Source organism: Macaca thibetana, chromosome 3 (genome assembly GCF_024542745.1).
Source record: "Macaca thibetana thibetana isolate TM-01 chromosome 3, ASM2454274v1, whole genome shotgun sequence".
NCBI classification, from domain to species: Eukaryota; Metazoa; Chordata; class Mammalia; order Primates; family Cercopithecidae; genus Macaca; species Macaca thibetana.
This window is the reverse complement of record NC_065580.1, coordinates 42,473,204-42,496,715: the sequence shown is the minus strand read 5'-3', so window position 1 is coordinate 42,496,715 and position 23,512 is coordinate 42,473,204. Positions and strand designations below refer to the sequence as shown.

Sequence of the window (23,512 nt, the reverse complement as noted above, 5' to 3'; positions counted from 1 at the left end):
TGTATGCTAATTTAGACTAAAGCTTTGTTTTAACCATTCTTGGTGATCACAAATGGGGAAAAATGATTTATGAACAGTATAACTATAACACAAGCAAAAAAAAATTGTGAATTCAGAGGAAAGTGTGACTTCATTTGTCTTTTTTGGGTAAATCACCAAAATGTTCATCAGTCAGAGGACATTAAAATGGTAGATGATACTTCAAATCGTGCCCCAGGTAAAAGGAGTGAATTAAGGTTAGTTTTGATTTGCAAACCATTCTCTTCTAGGGCTGATTTTATAAAAATTAAGTTTGCTGAATCATCATCTCAAAACATACAGTTATTCATGATTAGCTAGAATTTGTGTCTGTGTATCCAAAAAGTAAATTTGTATGATATTAAATTTTCTAACAATGCTTTAAATTTAAAATGTCCGATTAACACTTGCATCTAGCAACCAGTCTACTAACCAAACTATAGGTGAAGTCATGCTCAGGAAATGGGGAAAATGCACAGATTAAATTGGTCTGTTAGCTTTGAGTGAATCAATAGTGTTTAGTGCTAATGCACTAAGAAGATTACAAGCACTAATGCAGTAGCAGTCAATAGCGAAAACGAATATCTCTAAAAAATATCTTGACAATAAACTGTGCAATATTTTCCATTTATCTTAAGCTAATTACATTACCTGCTTGTTCTTTTATCTTATTAGTTTAAGACAAGTGCTAGAAGCCTAACCATTTTATTTAGTGCATAAAAGGGCCAAAACCTTGTAATCATTGTTTTCAGCAGGAGACAGAGGAAAGGATTAATTCATGTAACCAAGATTCAACCAGAAATTCAACAGATATTTATTTAGTCTCTAAACCTGATAGTATTACAGTGGAGAATGAGCTAGACTGTACCTGTCTTCAACAAGCAGATAGACTAGTGAAGATAACAGTAAACATTCAGTCACACCAATGAACAAATACATCTTGATAATTTATGAAATATGCTGTGAGGGAAATAAACATCTGTGAATGCAAATGAGAGGGAATATCTAAATTTGGTAGTTGAGTCACAAAAGGCTGTCCTGAGGAGGTGAGAGCTAACTTTTACATGAAGATTAAAACTTTAGAAAAGAAAGCAATATGTCTTTAGTACATGTGCAAATATATAAACTAATAGTCATTACTTGTTTCGCAAGCTTTACATCTTAACTACAAGCTGCTACCTTCAATCAGCTTTCTTAAGTGGTTTGCGGTCATGAGTGCATACTATCTTACACTTAGAATAACATCGCAAGAAGTAGTATGATGCTGGAGAATGTAACTTCTTAAAACATTTCCTGCCTTAAAATAAACAACTGTAAATGTGTTTAAACATTCTTTTGATTTCTAAATGAATTAAGTTACTTTTTATTATGTGGTTCTTCTTCATATGAAGAAAATAATATGTAGATTACTGGAAGCTAAGAATATACTTTAAATCATGCTCACAGTCACTGCCTTTCCTGGCCTGTCACCTTAATCAGCTTCTTTGAAAATCACTATTTCTTACATAAGCCAAGTTGTTTCTTCCTTGTTTCCCTCTTCTTCCTTCTATGGCCAACACTTGGTACCCTATTTGTCAGAAGAACATGTTCTTCTTGGGGGAGGAAGGGATTGCCCTATTACCAATAAGTTTTATGACCAAGAGAAACATAAGAATCTGAGAACACACGAAATAAGCACTTTTGAAACTATCAAAATTACAAACGTTAATAGAACTCAAGGGAATGTGATGCTGAAGTGATCCCAAGTCACATTGTCTTTCTGCCTCTGTGCACTGTACTCTGCACAATTGCATCCATTTTTAGACCATTTCCTTCTCATGAGAATCATGTGCATGGAGGGCCAAAGGAGAGACAAGTGCTCACAAGGATATCATGAGCACCTATGAAAGTACAAATGAGTGCTCTCCAGTCAGTGCCGTCTTTATATTGTTCCGGTTTACAGGCAATGCCTTCATCTTTACCTACAGAGACATTTTGCCTTTCTCTTTCATTTTAATGCTGTTCATCTATATATATTTAATCATGCAAATATCTAAATAAGTTTGTGTCTTGTAGGGCAGGCACTTTGTCATGCTTCTTTGTACCTAAGCATATGCTTTGCAAATCATAAACAATAGTGTTGATTTTATTTGATATAAAAACTTGGATTCTCAAAAGAAATCTATGTGTTCACACAATAAACAGAGACCATCTGAATTGCTGAAGTGTGACTGAATCATATGCAGTATCGTTTTAGTCATCTCTACAGACCAGGAAGATTTGAAATGCAGGTGTAAAAAGATGTGTGAGGCATCAAAAGAAACATTCACCTTTCTTTGTGTTCATTTTTTATATTTTTGCTTGGCCAAGAAAGAAGGGGTTTTTTCCAAGGGAATAGGAGGCTTCAGGGCTTATTCCTGTGCCTACAAGTCAGAGAGGTCACCGGCTTGCCCCTTCCTGAAGGCTGTAATTACAGGCAGAGGACTATTTATTTTCCCGTAAGGCGACCAGAATCTTGAGTGTAAAAAACTGTTTACAAGAGTACACTGTGTATAGGGGTTACACACAACCTCAGGAAAAATAATAGGAAAGTGAGACTATTTTTCTTCATGTATTCAATAATATGAGAAGGTCCAAGACTCTGGAAATGTTCTAAAGTACAATAATAGAGATGAATATGAGGTCAAATTAGGTGATCCTGGGGCTTAAGGAACTGAATTAAATGAATAAAGAAGAGGAATTTCTAATAGGGCATAATCTAACTGATGATTTGTTAAATGTAAACTTATTTGTGGCTCCAACATCATGGTACACAAGAATGAATAAATGTATTAGTAAGAGTAATTGAGAAGTATTTCTAATGTGAAAAACACCAATTACATTGGGTTTATCTGGAGCCAATGTGGAAAAATATGAGCAATGTTTCTTACTCTCAACTAAACTCACTCTCACTTTCAGAACTGTTATAGGAAAGGTACTGACTCAAGTAGAGTTGGGCATGCAAAACACAAGATCAGTTCTGTTACTGGCCCGATATTAAGGATATTAGTCTGTGTTTGAAAAATGATTTGTAATATATAAGTAGCAGTTTAACAAAGTAGGTAAAACTTGTAATTAATTTCAAAAGGTCAAAGCAGAGATTATTGACATGTACAAAGAGGACCCGCTTTATATACAAAGAGGCCTGCTTTGAAAAGTAATACTATAGTATGGTAAATTGTGACTAATTCTGAGATTTTCTGTCTAGATTCTTTTTAAAACCAAATGCTTATGAAAAATCATGAGACGTGAGTAGCAATTACATTTTTTAGGCTGAGTAGGTAGCATAATTGCTCCTATTCCATTTCTTTTTAGTAGATTCTGCACAGAAAAACAAGTTGACCTCGGTATTGAAATTTTGGAGTTCACTATTTGTGGCACAGTTACAAATCACAGAAAAAAATGTACACCAGCACTTCACCACACCTAACAAAAGAAAGTTTTCTTATTTAAAAAAACACTCCAAATTATTGTGAAATCTAGGGTAACCATGGTGTTAACTCTATGCTATTTGATGTCTTATAACCCTGGTGATGAGATAACAATCCAATTGAATGCAGATGAACTCATGAAAAAAGAAAGATTATGAAATATTTGGAAAGTAAACACCTAAATTTTTGTAAGTAAATATTAATTAAGTATTTATGTGATCTTTAGATATGAAAGCTTCCCCTGTATGCACTTGGCTCTTAGAACCAGCTGTTAAAACTCCCAGCACCTTAGTTAATACCCTGTACGCTGGTAGTTCAAGAACTAGTTAAGAAACAGTCACTTTTTCTATTTTCACTGCCAATGTATAAATAAAATCTCTGTTCCAGTGGATGGCTGGCCAATTATTTTAATAACGACATTGGCATGGCTTCATTTTACCTTTCTTGCTATCAGCAAAGCTTTCCTTTTGTACTCTGAAGTGTGGGTAAATCACAAATTAAACTGAACTGTTGTTTGTTTAATGCTGTGTTTCCTGCTAACCTTATTCTTGTCTATCAATCTGAACCCAGTTCCCCAGTGGCTCAAAAACCCTCAATTGGGATTAAGTAATAGTTTATACAACCTTGCTCAGTCATTAACCCATGTTGACTTTCTCATTCTTGTGTTCCAGCTTCATTTAAGAGTTTCTTAAGCACTCTATCCAGCTGCTGTTTTGGGGACAACTAACAACATCTATTTAATCAAGAAATTTAATATTTCCAAGGAATCATTTACCCTATCTGAGACTTCTTCATTAGCGTACTCTAATTGAGTCTTGTATTCCTTCTTCAAAATAAAGCCTGGTTTCATTCATAGTAAATATAAAGTTTAAAAATCTTTACTTCTTTTCTTCTCTCTACAAAGCAGAAAGAGAAAATTGTATATTATCTTTCCAGACAGGTTTTTTTTTTTTTTGTTTAGTGTATTGAAAATGATGCCAATAAGATAAAACTAGACCTTAATGGCTCCTCCTCATATCCACCCAATCTATTTGTATCCAAAGCGCTGTTGGAGTAAGTAATCTTTGTTAAGAGCAAACCTATTTGTATATCTGATGATAATCTGAGGGATAATAATATGATATTTAAGGAGTTTCTGTCCTTGGCCCTGACTATTTCTTGGTCCTCCTTCACGCCCAGTGATGTGCTGGTAAATGTTAAACTCAGGGGGTAGGGGCAGCAGAAGCCCCTAATTTGTAGCATTTGCCAATTTCTATGGTGTAAATATCCCACTGAGCCAGTTTCAAGGTACCACTGAAACAGCATTAGTCACAGAACAACAATGAGGAAGAGATGTGCACACTTGGCTTTGTGAACTGTTATGAGATGGTTCAAGCACAGCACTGCCACCCTGTCCTACCCGCAACCTGTCATTCTTGTAGTTCCCAGAATCCATCAGCCTCCCTCACAACCCTGCCTTAACACGTGTAGCGCGGTCTGCTTCAGATTCCTTTTAACACTCATTTTGTCAGGTTAACACTTTTTCCCTATTCTTTAAAACTTCCACGCCAGCATTTCCTTCCCCAGGACATTTTCCCTAGCCTTCACCTCATCCCCTGCCCCCCATATTCAGGATTTGTTGCCTTTCCTGAGCACACTAGTAGCGCTCTGCTTATTTCTACCGTGTCTCTTACCACACTCCGTGGTAATGTGTCCAACAGTTCCATCATTAGCCCCCTGAGGGGATGAACTATGGCATTTATCTCCCCAGTCCCAGCTCCTAAAATAATAGCTTGAACAATATATACATTTATCAGATGAGCAAAGAAGTATGACAGAGTCCTGTATGTAAAATATATTACTATAAATAGAATGCTGTTCATAAAAATAATTATTTAGATAAAACAGTTTTTCGGTCTCTCCCCTAAATCCCTAAACACTAATTTATAGAATTGAGGAGTTTTCAAGAGTTAAATTAGCACTGAAGAAAAACTGGGGAGTTTCACTAACTATTACCTAAGCCCCTGCCCTCCCCCCGACACACACCCTGCTCCATTCACCAGTCTGCAATGAAGATTGATCAAAGAACAAAGAAGGAGAAAAATGAAAGGAAAAGGAAAGATCAAGATAGGGAGGGTGAATAGATAGGAATTCCAGAGCTTTGTAATCGAAATTTGGAACTCAGAATTAAAGTCATTAAGAGGAGAAAGAGAGAATACTTTCTCTGCTCTCATAAGGTTTTCTCAAGCCTTTCAACAGCACTCACCCTTTGAGCGGGTGATCTGTAAGAGGAACTTTACGCAATGCTTTAGTGGGAGTGGCTTGAGCAGTGACACCAGTAGAGATAACCCTTGAAGCTTTCATTTGAAATCCACAGATTTTCACTATCGGCCACCAATCTATGATTTCAAGTTGAAAATGGTATATGGGTTAAGGAAAAGAAGTTAAGGGTATAAAGGTCTTTATCAACACCATCCTTCCTGTGGCCACAGTATGGTAATCCCAGTGGCAACCTTCAAAGGCACCAAGTACGTGTTTGGTACAGACAGAAGCTTTCCTGAGCTTGGCCTTGGTGTGGACGCAGTGAGAACTGAGTAAGGGCCTCTGGCAGGGACCTTGTCCACTGGGAAGGGGAGCCCACAGATGGATGTTTCTGATCAACAGGTCCTATCAGAAACAAGGGGAGCAGATAAGTAAAGAATCTCACTCCACGGTGGCAAGAGGGAAAGGAGGGATAAGAGGTCATGACAGTCGGATTAATGGCAGGCTAGAATATTCGTGGGCTTGAACGATATATTGCGGCACAATTGAAGGATTCTTGTTACATCCATCATTCATCTCTCCTGGCCCTCCGTGAAGACATTTACCAACCTGTTTCTATTGAGTGTGACACTGTTAGGCACATAAACAGACCATGGCTCTTATCACCTCCAGGAAGAACTACTTCTGTTTTATTTGTTAGCGCAGGGTAATTGGTGTTGTGTCTTTTGAAAAGCTCTTATACTTCTATGAGTAAGTGCACTGAAATTTGGTTTCTGTCAACTAAGTAGAGGAACGCAGAAAACCTCTTTGCACTAAGCATTAAAACCTTCCTAGCTTGGAACAATTTTCTTTATGAATCACTCTGTCACTCCTGGCTATGATTGAAGTGCAGTATGAAGGCTGCTAACCGAAAACACATGGACACAGTCTGCTTCAGATCTGATTCACCTTAGGAAATGATGATAAAGAAGCAAACGTTTTAACACTTAGAATTCCAAAGTCCATATCATTGTAGAATTGATTATTTTGAATTGTGGTGGTACTTCAAGAAAAAAGGATTTATTTATTTCATTTATATTTAAATGCATTTGTACACATATGTATATAAACCCATACACACATATACATAAAATATATTCTGCTTCAAGTATTTCTCTCTCTCTTCTCTTTACTAATCCAGCTTCCATTAAGAACTGGCTCAACTTCGACCTCTACCATGAGCCTTCTCCAGCTGTTTAAGCCCACACGGATCTTATTATTTTCCTAGTCTTAGCAGATTTACTGCCAGTACCATGTTTTCAGAATGTAACTATCAGCTGAGTTCTTATACTTTGCATCAGTTAGCTATTGTATGTGTCAATCTTTTGCCTCCCTATGTAGAGGTTGGACCCAAGGTAGAAGCATTTGCCAGGATTGACAAACAATAGCCTGCTTTTATATACTCAACAAGTGAAAACTTATTTTGTTTGCACTTTTTTCCCTTTTTATACAGTTAAACACTCACATACACGCACACACACGCACGCGCACGCGTGCACACACACACACAGACACATATAGGCCACAGGGACCCTATGGCCCTCAAAGACTAGCATATTTTCTATCTAGCCCTTTCTCAAAAAACATGTGCCAACCCCTGCATTAGAGAATAATGTAAAATAATAGTGGGCAGATAGCAGATCCACAAATTTTGGAGAGTCATGGATGACCTTACTTATGAACTTAAGTAATTCTCTTCAGTAGGTATGAGTGTTTACATTTTACAGATGACGAAATTGAGGCTCATTGATCTAAACAACTGGATTTTGTCTTCATAGGCATTATGAGGACTCACTAGACCAACAATAGTGATAATAATAACTGTTTAGTTGCACAAGGCAGGGATTTGTGTCTTTTTTATTTGCTGCCATATCCTTCAGCACCTAGAACAGCTTGTCACATGATATGTTATTGTATTCATTTTCCAGAGCTCCCATAACAAATTACCACAAACTGGGTGGCTGAAAACAACAGAAATTTATCGTCACATGGTTCCGGAGGCCAGATGTCGGAAATCAAGGCATCAGCCAGGGCCATGCTCCCTCTGGAGGCTCTAGGGAGGACTCCTTCCTTGCCTCTTGCAATTCTGGTGTCCCAGGCATCTTAGGTTGTGGCAGCTTTACTCCAATCTCTGCCTCCGTCTTTACGTGGCAGTCCACCATGTCTCTCTGTGTCCCCTCTTCTTATAAGGACAACAGTCATTGAACTCAGGGCACACACTAAATCCAGAATGATTTCATCTCAAGATCCTTAACTAATTACATATCAAACAGCCTATTTCCAAATAAGGTCACAATCTGACTTTCCAGGTGGACATGAATTTTGGGAAGACATTAATCAGTCTACTGTAGGTCTTCTACATGAAGTGACCATTGAATATGTTTCTGGCACTGGATTCATTTCATTTAAGCCTCAAAACAAATCTGTTATATAGATATGTGTTTTCCCACTTTACAAGTGAAGAACTGAGGTTTAGAGATCTAGGAATCCTAAAGCTGCACAGCCAGGAAAGGCAGGGCCACTCCTGACCCAAGTTCTCCGCTAGGTTAGCATGGTTGTCACAGGACATGCTGAGAAGGTATTTAGGGAGCATTACGCCAAAAAGTTGTAGAAGTGGGCTTAAGGAAGAAGATTCTAAAATCAAAGGAATCAGACTGTAGGAGGCCATGTAGGTGATTTCCTTTAATTCAATAGAAGAGTGTATAAGAATCAGCCAGGCATGTTGGCTCATGCCTGTAATCCCAACACTTTGGGAGGTCGAGGTTGAAGGATTGCTAGAGCCCATGAGTTCAAGACCAGCCTGGGCAACATGGCAAAATCCCATCTCTACAAAGAAATACAAAAATTAGCCAGGTGTTGTGGTACATGCCTGTATCCCCAGCTACTCTGGAGGCTGAGGAGGGAGGATCTCTTGAGCACAGGAGGGAAGAGGTTGCAGCGAGCCAAGATTGTGACACTGTACAGCAGCCTGCGTGACAGCACCACAGCCTTTCAAGCAAGCAAGCAAGCAAGAAAGAAAGAAGGAGAGAGAGAGAAAGAGAAGGAAAGAAGGAAGGAAGGAAGGAAGGAAGGAAGGAAGGAAGGAAGGAAGGAAGGAAGGAAGGAAGGAAGGAAGGAAGGAAGGAAGGGAGGGAGGGAGGGAGGGAGGGAGGGGAGAAGAGAAAGAAAAAGAAAGAAAGAGAAGAAAGAAAGAAAGAAAGAAAGAAAGAAAGAAAGAAAGAAAGAAAGAAAGAAAGAAAGAAAGAAAGAAAGAAAGAAAGAAAGAAAAAGAGAAGGAAGGAAGGAAGGAGGGAAGGAAGGAAAGAAAGAAAGAAAAGAATAAAGGAAAGACTCAAAGATGGTTCAGATCTCAAACTTACAGAGAGGGTAGCTATTGATGCATTGAGAAATAGGAAGCTGAAAGAGGAAATCAGTTTGGAGAGAAAAGTGATGACTTTGAACATCATCGATGGCATATTCAAACATAGCTTGAAGGCAGTTGCGGAGACAGGGCTGGTCCTCGGAAGAGAAGGCCACAGGGTGGGTGTGTAGAGTTAGGTCATCACCACGAGGCTGTGAGGGCAGAGCCACAGTAGCTTCCATCACCTTGTGAATCACCAATGCTCAGCCTGTGGCTGGCTGGACAGATGCCTGCTTATGCTGTGCTCACGGCTGTCTGGCTGCACACACAACCGCAGAGCATGCCCTCTCTGGCTAGGACAGAAAGAAATTGAAGCCTCTTTAACTCTGCCCCCCAGCTTTGCTCCCTTGCTAGGACTTCCAGGCCATGGCTATTGAAGCCATAAGGCAGGATTACTTACTCAAGGGGAGTTAGTGGAAACAGAAGTATTGCGGAAGCCTCTTTCTTTTCCACTGTGCTTGAGCACATCAGACGGAGTCCTCTTCATAGCACAAAACAACTTGCTCAGATTCTTAGGATTTTACCATGGCACCCTAACAGTCTGGCCATGCATTAAGGACCCCAAAGAGAAGGACTTGCTCTGCCAGAGAGCTGACTGTTCTGTATTTTACAGAGAATTCTGGGTTCAGTGTCAACGGACATCTGAGTACAGACTGTAAAGAGTTAAAATATGTCTATAAGAAACAGAGCCAGACCCTGGAATTGAAAGCTCTGTGCCTCCCTGCGTGCAGTCAGTTCCACGCTGTCCTCTCTCCCAGTTCTACTTCATAAAAAAACACATGAGTGAAATTTAGGGAAATAAGAATTCCTGAAATTAAAGCAATTAAGTTTTCAGTCAACCGTATGAAAAGCTCTAGACAAAGAGGGACTTTCTATTTCGAAATATATATTTCCCAGAAAACCATTACTATATCTAGCTAGAATTTGTACAAAGAATGATTATGAATAAAGTATATATTCAAATGCTTCTGTTAATTTAGTCATGGTCAAAGAGGAGAGAAAGGTGATATAAAGGAACTGGCAAAGATTTTATAAGATAGTACATTTTTTGAAATTTTGTCTGCAAGACTGATTTAAATTATCTATAGATGAGCTAAATCTGTCCTATAGATCAATTAAATGAATCACTATTTTAAATATATCACATTCTTAATCACACTGAATTAAATATAATTGCATATTCACTGCATACATCATAATGTTAATTGGGGAAACATTTTGAATCAAATATATTGAGATATATAGCACTTCAATTTTCTTCTTATAAAAAAAGCTGTATGACTGAGTCAGGTAAAAAAAAAATCCGGCAAATATTCATAGAAAGGTAAAGAAAGACTAGATTAATTGACATGTCACATCAAGGCTTACAAATTGTAGAGGAATTCCTATTCTTTAACTATATGACAGTATATAAGACTTTGGGTTAAGGAAGCAAGTTTGCAACAAGTTTAAAAAAACATAAAACAGGAGGCCAGGCGTGGTGGCTCACGCCTATAATCGCAGCACTTTGGGAGGCCGGGACAGGTGGATCACAAGGTCGGGAGTTCAAGACCAACCTGGCCAAGATGGTGAAACCCTGTCTCTACTAAAAATACAAAAAAGTTATCTGGGTGTGGTGGTGGGCACCTGTAATCTCAGCTACTCAGGAGGCTGAGGCAGAGAATTGCTTGAACCCAGGAGGCAGAGGTTGCAGTGAGCTGAGATTGCGCCACTGCACTCCAGCCTGGGCAACAGAGCAAGACTCCATCTCAAAATAAGTAAATAAATAAAAATTTTTTAAAAAATAAATAAAAATAAAACACGTTGTTTACTGTTGTTTCTCAGAGACGTATAATTATTTTAGAAGTGAATAAGCCTTAAAATGCTCAATGCTTTTTAAAACTTTCCTATAAAATCCAGAATGTATTTAAATTTTTGGGCAACCTGTAGTGATTGGAGGACCGTGATTGTTTACTCATTTGGTCACCTAAACATCCCAAGCAATGATGTGTTCTGACAGCAGACTGATAACAGGTTTTTTTCACTCCTTGGAATAAAAAAAAAAAATTAGCAAGCGAAGCTTTTGGAAGCCACCCCATAGAGCTGGAAGAGCTCAACCCCTCCCTTTACAGGCAGAAAATGTGCTAGATTGGAGGTGAAGACCCTGGAGCCAGATAGCCTAGGCTTAGTCCTAGCCCTGCATTGAAGGGAATGTGAACACTCAGTGCCTCCGTTTCCTTCTAGGCTTCTTGTTCTTAGATTCCATGAATTAATATTTGTAAAATGCTTAGAACTGTGTCTAACACACTGTAAACACTAGGAACAAATGCTAAGGTCATGCTACTCATCAATGCCTCTGTGGGTTAGAACGAGCCCTGGCCCATGGACATGCTCATTCTTCTTTTAGACCAGGCTCTTTGGCATCCCAACTCAGAAATACCATAGGAGCCTATACATAGGAAGTATGATGTAGTGTAAGGAATATAGGATTCAAAATCAACAACTAGGATTCAAACTCTGATATTTATTGACTCAACTCTCTGAATCTTAGTTTCTTCATCTGTAAAATTATGATGATCATAACAAACCCAAGTCACAGACTTGTTCAGAGGAGCAAATGAGATAATGTACTTTGAAAACCATAATCTACTCTGCAAATGTTATGTAACATTATAATTGTGAGCTCAGCAAAGCCATGAGAATGTTTCACAACTGCTTAGGACATCAAGAAGTTGGGGTGGGGAAAATTCTTAATAGGGTCTCTCCACATCCTCATTTTCCATTTATTCATTGTTTTAAAATTGATTTTTCTTATGATATAATTTTTATATATATGTACAGTCATGCATTGCTTACATTCTGAGAAATGCGTGAATAGGCAATTTTGTCATTGTGCGAACATCATAGAGTGTGCTTATACAACGAACATCATAGAGTGTGCTTATACAACCCTAGGTGATATAGCCTACTACACACCTAGACTGTATGGTGTGGCCTTTTGCTCCTAGGTCACAAACCTGTGCAGCATGTTACTCTGCTGAATACTGTAGGCAATTGTAACACAATGCTAAGTATTTGTGTATCTAAATATATCTAAAGATATACGTATGTCTTTATAAATATACAAATATATCTTTAAATATACTAGTATATATTTATAGATATAAATGTATAAATATATCTATAGATGTACTAGTATACATATTTATAGACTAGAAAAGGCACATTACAAATATGATATTATTAGCAGGGTGTGGTAGCTCATGCCTGTAATCCCAGCACTTTGGGAGGCTAAGGTGGGAGAATTATTTGAGCCCTGGAGTTTGAGGTCACAGTGAACTATGATCACATCACTGAGCTCCAGCGTAGGCGACAGAGGGAGACCCTGTCTCTCAAAAAAAACTTAAACAAAAAAATAGAGTCTTACGGGACCACCATAATATATTCAGTCTATCATTGATTGAAATGTCATTATGCAACACATAACTATATATATGCACACACACACTATATGTACATACACATGCATATACATATGTGTTGTGTGTGAATATAATATAATATAATATAATATAATACAAATACTCATATCTCTACCACCAGGCTCAAAAAGGAAATATTACCTGTGAAGTCCCCTGAATATGCCATCCTAGCAATATTCCTCCCCCTCCTGGAAAAGTGGGTAAATAACAATTGTAAGTCGTGTGTTTGTCTTTCCTTTGCCTGTAGTTGCGCTACACATGTGTGTGCCCAGAGAATATTCTTTATTGGATGCATGGGGTTTCCTTCTTGTCTCAGAGATCTCAAGCTTTATAGTATCTTCCTGCAGCTTTATAGTGTCCACCTTATTCTTTGTCACTATTTCCCTTTCCCAGCCAATAAAGCACATGTACCTCTCTCATTCAAATGAACTCGTAAAGAGAGATTTTAGAAAAGAGCTGGTTCACCTCAGGTTCACCTGAGCAAGGAATGGGTGTCGGTGACTGTGGAAAGTGGAGCACCGCTGCCAAAGCAGTGCAAGGACCCAGTAAATGGGAGGGTCTTGACTCGGGATAGCCACTCTGACATTCATTGGAAGTCCTAGATGGTCGCCTTGCCTTACACCTTAATGGAGAAAAGGCTAAAAAGATACATCAAGGCAGATTTGAAAGCTATACTAAGGAGCTTGGACTTTTCCTGCAGGCTTTTGGGAAGCAACTGAAGCTTTGAAGAAGGGAATGACAGCCTGAGACTGCTTCGAGGCAGAAGAGATAGGAGATCAGAAGGCCAGTGAGGAAGCACCTAGGCTGGGCCAAGAGTGCAGGTGTGGCTGGAAGGGCTGCCCAGAAGCAGCACTGTGGACGGAGCTGAGCAGGACTTAGTGACTGGTTAGATATAGAAAATGCCAGAGAAAGAGGAGGTGGTGATGACTGAAATTTCAGAGTTACCTAAATGCAAGCACGGTATGTTCATAACCAAAATAGGTAACAAGGAGAGCTAGGTTTGAGAGCCAAGCTGATTAGTACAGAATGCTAGTGGTTATCTCTGGTGTTATCCAGAAAATAAAGATTAATTTCAGCCTGAAAATCAGGGACTTAAATGAGATGATCTCGAAAGCCCTTTCCATTTTTGTAATTGTGCAATCCTCAGAACATTCCCCAGAATAGTAGGCAGAAGCAAAAGAAATTCAGGAGTTTGAACATCAGAGAGAGCTGTTTTCTGATGCCTGCTCCAATGGGAACTGGGCACTGTGACTGAGCCTTCGGCTTTCTGAGTCTCCTCCTCCTTGAAACTAAGTGTGATAAAGCCTCACAGGGCTGCTGTGGGTCTTATTGTACATGAAAATGCCCACCTCAGTGCCTGGCACATTCTGGGTGCAGGAAAAAGTTTGATTTCCTCCCTCCCTTCCTTCCTTCCTTCCTTTTTCCTCCCTTTGTTACCATGGGAGAGAGTCAGGCTGGTTCCCTCCTGGTGCTGGTGTGAAACCTGCTTTTTAGACTCTTCTGCAGTTCCCCAAAGCAGCTATTGTCCCAAAGAACTGCTTTCTGCCAGCGATGCTCAGTTTTACCCTAAGACATGAGAACACCTGGCTTTGAGGGAAGCACAGGTAGCAAGGAGACCCCGGCAGCAAATGTGTAGTTGTTCTTCCAGCTAGGCCCCAGTCCCACCCTAAATGCCACATCCAGGCACTGTGTGTACAGTGCTGAGATGAAGCAACCCCATCTTTTCCACACAAATGAGCAGCAAACATATTTGCTGATTATCTTTAAGGGACATAGTGAATCAGACTGAGATTTACTCATATTTGCACAAGGCTTTATATCTGAGATACTGAAAGCTTAATCCAAGCCTTCCCTGTTAGTTGAAGTCCTACTGTTAGAGCTCAAAGGCAGGGTGCAGCTCTGTAAGCCAGTCCCTGATGCCTTGATATCAATCATTGAGTTTATCAGGATTCTCCACAGGAAGAGACAAGGAGCACCTCTCCTGCAGGGAATGCTGGAGTGTTACTTTTTCCTAGAAGCTAGTGTCTCAACACCTCTTCTGCAGATCTCAGCTATGGAGAAAATGAAAAAGAAAAAGGTTGGAGTCCCCTGGCTTATGAAATTTGAATGCCTCTTGAACCTATTGTGTTTATTTTTTAGCACTAAATAAGACAAGATCAAGAGGTTCTGCAGATCCTATTCCAACATTGTGCAATGTCTCTATATTTACAAATTTTATTTGGTGGGTAGGGCAATAGAGACATAATTTAATCCTATTAGTTGTTGAGGAGATACTATTTAGAGAGCCCACTAATTCCTGTCCTGAAGGAGAAGACTTGAAGTGTGCAATATAAATATTACATTAACCCTAATACAGAGTTCTACATTTGTGTCTTACATGTGTGCAAACAGGTGCACAGAGGCTAAAGTTCTGGTTGTATTGCTCTCCCTCCATTTACAAAAGATCAGTGAGTTCCTGCAAGCTTGCAGATTCTCTGAGGAGACCCTTAGTGGTCATCTCCTCTTCATTCTTCTGCTGGCCCCATTCAGCAAGACCAACCACAAAGCAAACTGAATAGGCAAATGGGCTTTGTCTCTGGTGACTTTGCAGATGCACTAATTTTTCAGCAGCTGTCATTAAATGCCTACTGTGTGCTAGGCATAATACAGGGCCTTCGGACTAAAAGATGATAAGACAATTCCTGTGCTCTTGTTGATAGAAGGTGGCTAGTTTATGGTCAAAGACTCTCATTCACACCCACCAAATTGTTTTTATATCCCAGTGGATCCATTATATCTCTGGCAGTGCCACACACCAGATCAAGTTTGAGGCTTTGAAGTTCCCAGGATGTCACCTAGACTTAGAGATGAAGAAACACTAACAAAAGAAGAAACAAGACAACCACAAAAATCTGACCTTGAAGAGCTACCACCTCTATAATGGAATAGTTCAAATGGCTTAGATTTAAAATTGGTCTTTGCTCCTTTAAGGAGATTCCCTGAGCTCCGGCTATCTCTGCAAAATGGATGACTGATCACCAATAGAAACTTAATTATCAATTAATCGGTTGCTATCAAATTACTGGTACATCTCAGTTATCTGCTACTCCTCAGAGTAATCCATAGTACTTTAGTGAAGAAATGCTTCCAATTAAACAGGGAAATAGCACTTACTAATACATCAAAGCAAATGTCTAGACCTAAAACATTTTTATTAATTACAAGAGTCAGTGGGTTTAGCATCTCTAAGATTCTATTTGCTAATTTATTGCCACTGAAAGTGAAGAAACAGTTGTTGATATATAAAATAGAGCATTTTAGGTGGTTTTTAATCATAAAAAGTCAGTAGATGTAAAAACTCTGCATTGCATGTGGCAGACATTTGACCTTAAGGAATAAGGTCACTATACAGAAACTTCTGTTTGTTTGTTCTTAAACAGTAAAATGATTTGAAATATACTTTGATCATTTTGTGATTATTATCATATAGAACAATAATAGAGAATTTCTTACTTCCTAATGATTTTCCTGGACGTATAGTTACATACAAAGATGTAATGAAATTTACTCTCCTTTTCTTCCAAGGTATACATCATTTTCCTTAATACCTTCTCCTGTTCCCATCATCTACCCCAGATTTGCCAATTCCAAGCTATCTCCTCAGGACAGTCAAGAGCCAAATACTCCCATTTGTCCCTTATAAACTCTTTTAACTTCCCCAATTTCTGAAAAAAAAAAAAAAGCTTTAATAATATAGTTTTATATCTCTATACTCATCCCCCATCTACTTATAATTAATTAACTTGTTCATTCATTCAGTTAGTATTTACTAAACATCTACTATGCATGATATTTAATCAACTACTAGCAATACCATGGTGAACGAGTAGGGTCCCTGCTCGCAGAGAGCTGCTTGGGAGAGGTTTCACATTATCTTGTAAATCACACAAGCAAATGTTAAGTTGCAGCTTGTAACTATGTTACAGCTATGCTATGGTGCCCAGGTAGACGGTATTATGAGACGCTATACTAGAAGCATTTGACCTAGATAGTGGGGTCAGGGCAGGCCTCCTGAAGAAATGGTGATAAGCTAAGATCTGAAGGAGATGTAGGAGTTAATAAGGTGAATGGAAGTGGAAGGAGCATTTCAAGCAGGGAAATAGCATCTGCAGAGGTCCTTAATGGAAGAACACGTGACATATTTGGAGAGCTGAAAGAAGGCCTGCTCACTGGAGCACTAAGAACACAGATCTGGAGAAGTTGGGCAGGGGCCGGATGATGGGAAGGGAGCCATACAGGCCATGTTAAAAATGTTGTTCTTTGTCCTAAGAGCAATGGGGAAGCATGAATGTTTTAAATAGAGAGGGAGATGGTCAGATTTGTGTTTGAAAAAGAAAATCCTGCTGCAGTGTGAAGAACAGATCATCCTGGCAAGGGTAACAGTGGATGTGGTTTGTCTAGTTAGGAAGCCACTGTAGTAGTCCAGGAAGGAGTGGAGTGGCTAGGATGAAAATTGGGAGGAGGGGCACAATGGAGGTGACTGGATGGGTCTAGCAGGCATTTAAAAATGAAATTGTTGGGAATTGGTGATGGACTATATATGGGGACAGAGGGAGAGGGAGGAATTGGGGATGACACTTAGATTTCTGACTTGTGCACCTGGAGGAATGGTAGAGCCATTCACTGAGGTGTGTAGTATCCTAAGATCAGGCAAGGGGAAGATTGTGGTTTCTATAATGGGCGATGGGCGTGTTGTTGAATCTGAGGTCTCCAAGACATGTGAATGGAGATACTGAAGTGATGTTATCTACAAGTGCTGGGCTCTTTGTTTGTTTTGTTTTTATTGCATGGGAGGTCTTCCAGAAAATCTGCTAGACAAATTATAAAAGAAATGTAACACTCATGCTGGGAACTGTTGTGAGAGATTTACGTAAACTAGCTTGTTTAATAGTTACACAAGCTCTGTAAGGTAAGTACTATTTTTTTAGTTCTCTCTGCTTTATATTCCAGTTGAAATTCATCTCATCAGACTTGCCTGCTAGAAGCATTACCTTTGCGTCAAGGGCTCAGACATTTAAAAGTTTTGTTTCTCTTATAATAGCAGTAGCTAAGTTCCATCTTTAGGCATGCACATCTTGAACCATGGTGTGAATTGTGATAGTAAGGTTTTAGAGTCTATAATGTCTTGTGAAATTGGAGCCGTTGGGTCACTAGAAATATTTATGCCTATCTGTGGCTGTTGGTCTATTTGCATGATTATCCTTGCCATTCTCCTCCAAGCTCTGAAAAGACACACTGAAAGGTTTCTTTCCAGCTTGTTCACGTCTGGACTCACATTAACTCTATGACCATATTTTATTCCAGACACTTCTGAGAAATTCATCAGGCTGTGAAGCGCGCCGTGATGAATATCGAGCAGAGTTTACCACAGCTTTGCAGCGCGTTGACTTATTCATGGGTCAATTCAGCGAAGTCCTCTTAACATCTATATCCACCTTCGTGAAAGGAGACCTCACCATCGCTAATCTTGGGACATCAGAGGGTCGCTTCATGCAGGTAAGTGCTTTCTGAGAGTAGCTGTGCCTGTTCTACCTGGTATTATGCAATTAATTTGCTTTTGTTTTTGTAGTAAGGTATTTGCAATACTGTAAAGTCCAAATCATAGTAGAAACTGGAACACAGACTGAAAGCCAAACAGTGAAGCCTGGTCCACTTTCTGTTAAATGTGTTGTCTCTTTTTGTTGAGTTCTTGAAGCTTTCAGTTTGAATCTGGTTGCTTTAATTTTCTCATCCGGAATGCTGTGGGGTGTTGTTTTTTTTTTTTTCCCCATTCATAATTTCTGTCACATGATTGGAAAATAAAATGAAACAATTAAAGCACTTCTGGGCAATTTTTTTTTTATTTCAAGGGAAGCTACAGATCAAAGGAGAGCTATTGTGTGAACCACGCATCTCCATGAGAAGAAACATTCACATCATTGAGAAATATTGGCAGGAGTTAGGAAGGGACAACATTATCATCAAAATTCCATTGTAACTCAAGATCTCCTGATTCTGTAAAATGATAGGGTTGGACGCAAATAAGTTCAACTACAAAAAACATCCAGATTTTATTAAGAAATGGTTTTAATGGATAGCAACAGTGTTTCCATACAACAAAAGTTTCCATTTCAACTTACTGTGTTTCCTAGATACAAGAACCATAGCACTTTGCAGAAACTAAAATACTCTCTTGTTGGATTAGTTTTTACTGTTTTGTAGTTATTGGTGCTTTCAACATGAGTTGTTAGTAGATTCTTGATGAGGGAAGAATGACAGTAGCATCTATGGAAATCTTGAACTTCTATGAATACTAGAAATATCTTTTAAAGGGAGATGCTCATTTCATAATTGTCTGATGTAATTAATACCCCCATCAGACAATAACCTCCAGTAAATCAACAGAGAATGATAAGCTTTTCCTATAACTTGCCTATCTATACATCCTATGTGTGTATTCTTCTACAAAACATTGTTTTAATTACCACTCTCTTTATAGCAGCCTGGATATTGATCATTGTCATATTTTAACACGTGTAAGCTATGTTTTTCTTGTACTAATGGCATGGTGGAATTTTTTCAAGGTCAAAAACCACGTAAATAGAACCTTCCTAGCCCAAAACTAATCAGACAGGTCCTGTTATCTAATTATTCAAATAGTAATCTCCCTTCTGTTGCTTCACAGTGAACTACACCTTTTCTCCCCCTCTTTCTTCTGTCCATTCCACTGTGCTTATTTACCCAACTCATCTATCTTGACCATTTAATTCTATCCTTAACTTCTCAAACCTGAAGGAGGGATGCCCCGCCCCTCCCACAGAGACATGGGCTCTCATGTATTTGAAATATGGTCACATCTATTATGTGTAAAATGTGTAGTATTGTTCTGTGTTTATACATGTTTTTAATTTACATCAATGGCATTCTATAAAATTGCAAAACTGCAAAGACAGACTGGAGAAGCTGGCATCTATTGATTTCCTAATGTGTTCGTTATGTTGATTTGCCCCCTTTTATCTTTATTACTGCTTTTTTTTTTTCAAAATCGTCCATTACCTCGCCAATCCGGTTTTGTATGAATAAGCTTTTTATGATTACTTTAGCTCTGATGTTTTTTTAACATCAAAAGTTCCCTGGCCTATTTCCACATTCTAAAGTTGTGATAAAATTCCTTATTTAAATATGTTGCTTTATTAACTGAGTGAATTCTGCTGCGTGACAGAGTCCATCGCCCAAAGGATGTGTCACGCGTCAGTCTCGTTATAGAAACGCTGTAGCAAATGTTTTATTCTTGTCTGCCAGCCTTTGTATAAAATAAACTATATTTTGCCCATTAGCTATGCACCCAAAACGAAAGGTAAAAATAAATGCTTATTTTATAAAAAGTACTGGTATCACTGATTTTTTAAAAGTGGCTTTTAATTTATCAAATAAGTATCAAGAACTACCTAACTTTGCTTTACTAGACAAATGAATGAAGCAAAGGAAACAGTGACACAGAACCTACCTTTAAGAAATTAAATTTTAGTAGGAAAGATAAACATATTTACCTGATAATAATAGTACATATGAACAAAGGGCTATTCGAAACCACAGAGGATCTGTTTCTCTGACGCTTGCCTAACAGAATTTCATTCCATTATATTTTATAAAGAAACCTAAAGCATTTGAAGGATCAAACAATCAACATCACTGAAGTCCAGATATTTACAGTAAATAATAGTGGGGGAGGAGTCAGGAGTGGAGCACGGATATGGCGACCTCCCACTTTAATCTGTCAGAGCAGTGACTTCCTACAAAGTTCTGTAAATGTTTTGACTGCGCCACAGTGCTAAATCTATGGCTAGGTCTAAGTTTCCACAGCTCGTGTTTTAGTAAATACGATGAAGTTTCTGTTACAAAATAGAATGGACATTTTTTTTTCCCCAAAGACAGCTGCCCTGCACAAAAAGGAACAGAAAAATGATTTTACTTCCTTCCTACCCTGAAGCCTAATGGCAAAGTTGCTTTGCAGATTTTTTTCTCCCAAGAGTTTGCAGCTGTTTCTGTCTTTCCTATTGTGCTTATGTTCAGCTCTGGCTGGGAACACAAGCTACAGCCCCAGCTGTTGGGTGCAAAGTGAATCAGGTATTTCACAGTGGTTATTTGATTAGAAAGAATTATATTGTTTAGCTAACAATATTTTGTGTATGGCAAAGAAGACATTTTTGACATGTTCCTAACGTTTAATGATACGTAACTTATCTTGTACAGGTGCAGCTATATCTGAAAATACTGATGCATCCATATATTTAAGTCTCAATATCTGTAGAGCCATGTCAATGTAGATGAAGATTTAAAAACAATTTTTATTTGCATGATCACTCTCTTGGGATGCTTTGAAGTAAAATAGTAGGGTAAGCAATGTTTGAGATAGTGTAAGTGAACAATGAGAACGTGCCTTCTTACAAACTGGGGAAGGAGATGTAGAACAGAGCCAGACTTGGGAACATTAACACAGTGTACGCAGCTACGTGGGAGAGAGAAGAGGGATTCTCATGAAGATCACAGGACTAATCACAGGGATTGTCCACGTCTCCCTTCTGAGCGCCTCGTCTAATCTACGTCCAAAACAATGCTTCCTTGATTTTTTTTTAACATCACTTGTATAAGGCCTTTAATCTCTAAATGCAAAGCATTGCTATTAAAATATTTGTGCATGACTGTCAGGCCAGGGAGAGTGAGTGGATCAGGGATGCAAGGGGGAGGTGGGGGGCCCTTTCAAGACTTGTTTCAAGTTCAGCTCCACAAATATTCACTGGGCAACTACTGTGTGCACTACACTGTGCTTGCTCCCAGTGGCCACCGCCTGGGCACTCTCACCGCTGCTACTGAGCTCCGTGGTTCCATCCTAGCTCTTCCCACATGCCCCTTTCCCCTCTCCCAGTTACTAAATGCTGTTACTGCCCACTCATCACTCCTGTTCTCTTCTGCCTCTTAACTGGACCAGTTGGATCTTAAGTAAGAAATCCAAAGAGATAGAGATCACCTAAAAAGATGTCCCATGTTCAAGATCATTACTTATGACCACTATTTAAAGGACTGTGTTAGTAATCAGTGAACCTAAAAATAATTACTCACTTCCAATAAGAAGAATTCATTTATCTATTGACCTCCTGTCTTCAGATTCCTTCAGTTCCCGTGCCCCCATGATGGCATGTCAGTGCTTTCTTTGAGAAGCCTGTAGTATGCATCACGTTTGGAATTACTGCCATTTTAGAGTATGTAGACGCAGATCCCAAATTCGTCAATGTTGTGAACATCTGGCAGAGACACAACTGAAGGAAGCTTCAACTTGAACAATGATTCTCTTTAGGGATTTCTAACTTACCCATCTCTTTTATAAAATGATCAGATAAAAATATTATCTGCCTCTGCCTTTTTTTATGTGTACATCATTAACTTAGTTTTAACCCTAAAGAATGTTAGCTTTGGCTTTATTATTATTATTATTATTATTATTATTATTCACAGAGTCTCGCTCTGTTGCCCAGGCTGGAGTACAGTGGTGCAATCTTGGCTCACTGCAACCTCCACCTCCAGGATTCAAGCAATTCTTGTGCCTTGGCCTCCTGCGTAGCTAGGATTACAGGCATGCACCACCATGCCCAGCTAATTTTTGTACTTTCAGTAGAGATGGATTTTTCACCATGTTGGCCAGGGTGGTCTAGAAATCCTGGCCTCAAGTGATCTGCCCACCTTGGCCTCTCAAAGTGCTGGGATTAAAGCTATGAGTCACTGTGCCCAGAAGATTTGGTATATTTCTTTAGAGGAAAATACACTCAAGAGTTCTGAAACTTCTTTTGTGTAAGAAAGAACTTTTTAGAAATAATAATTTCAGTTATGTCCATAACTAAAAATCAAGTCCAGTTTATGTTTAGTCTCCCAAAATGAATTGACACATGCCTTGAAAGACATACCTTGTACATTGTTACATGCATAGAAATTTAAAATATCGTAAATATTTGAAATCAGAGGACAAGGCTAAGCTTCTGTTTTGGCTTTTGGTAGCAAGGAGTAACTGAGATTTCTTGCACTGGTGCTTTTGGAAAGAGCAGACATTTTAAGACATGAAATATATATGATGTATCAGTAGTTTCTTGAACTTTTATTACCTTTTAATTTCAGAAACAGGTATACCTTGTGTATAAATTGGCAAATTCTACAATCAACATATTTGAAATACTGTTTTGAAAGAATTGGTTATTTTAAAATTTAAACAAATTTCCTAACTTACTCGGTTTTTAGATATTCAAAATATTTTTTTACAAATGCTTCAATCTGGTATTGACTCATTTTGACTCATCTCAGAAAGTTGAAGCACACACATCAGTATTGTAACAGAGAGAAAATTGTTTTGCCTTTTGGATGTATCTGGCCTTTAAAATGTCAAGTTGGTATAGAAGGACTTGTACCCATTGACCAAAAAGAACAAAGGAAAGAACAGAGTAAACTTCATTTAATTCACTGTTTGCTACCTGGCACTTTGTCTTACCACTTTCTGAGCTATCAGTACCAATCAGCAATTTCTACTTCTTATTTTCTATTTTTTTCTTTTTCAGAAAACTAGATATTTACCATAATTGAAACAGATAACTCTACTCTTCATATTCTGAGTTCTTTTTAAATAAACACCAGTTTCTATCACATACTGAAGAAAATAGGAAACCTGAACCAGGAAAGCAGAAAGAGGCATCAGAAATACCTTGAAAACGCAGATTAAACTCTTTTAGGTCAATGTAGATTCTGAAATATTTAAAAACCTCGTGGCTTCATTAAGGCTTAAATAAGCTTCTTATTTCAGTCTTTTTGTATATTAAGGCAACAGATATGCCTTGAGGACCAGA

At 38.6% G+C, this 23,512-nt stretch overlaps 1 protein-coding gene and 1 pseudogene across 1 annotated transcript in view; one reads left to right on the top strand and one right to left on the bottom strand.

Annotated features, from left to right (window-relative positions):
- The window catches only part of MET (MET proto-oncogene, receptor tyrosine kinase), a 116,739-nt gene that overhangs the window by 35,214 nt on the left and 58,013 nt on the right, over positions 1 to 23,512 (top strand). Inside the window, exon 4 of the mRNA XM_050785128.1 lies at positions 17,952 to 18,143. Coding sequence (XP_050641085.1) covers positions 17,952 to 18,143 — 192 coding nt within the window. The remainder of the gene's footprint in view (positions 1 to 17,951; positions 18,144 to 23,512) is intronic.
- On the bottom strand, positions 17,439 to 17,489 carry LOC126951815 (uncharacterized; annotated as a pseudogene).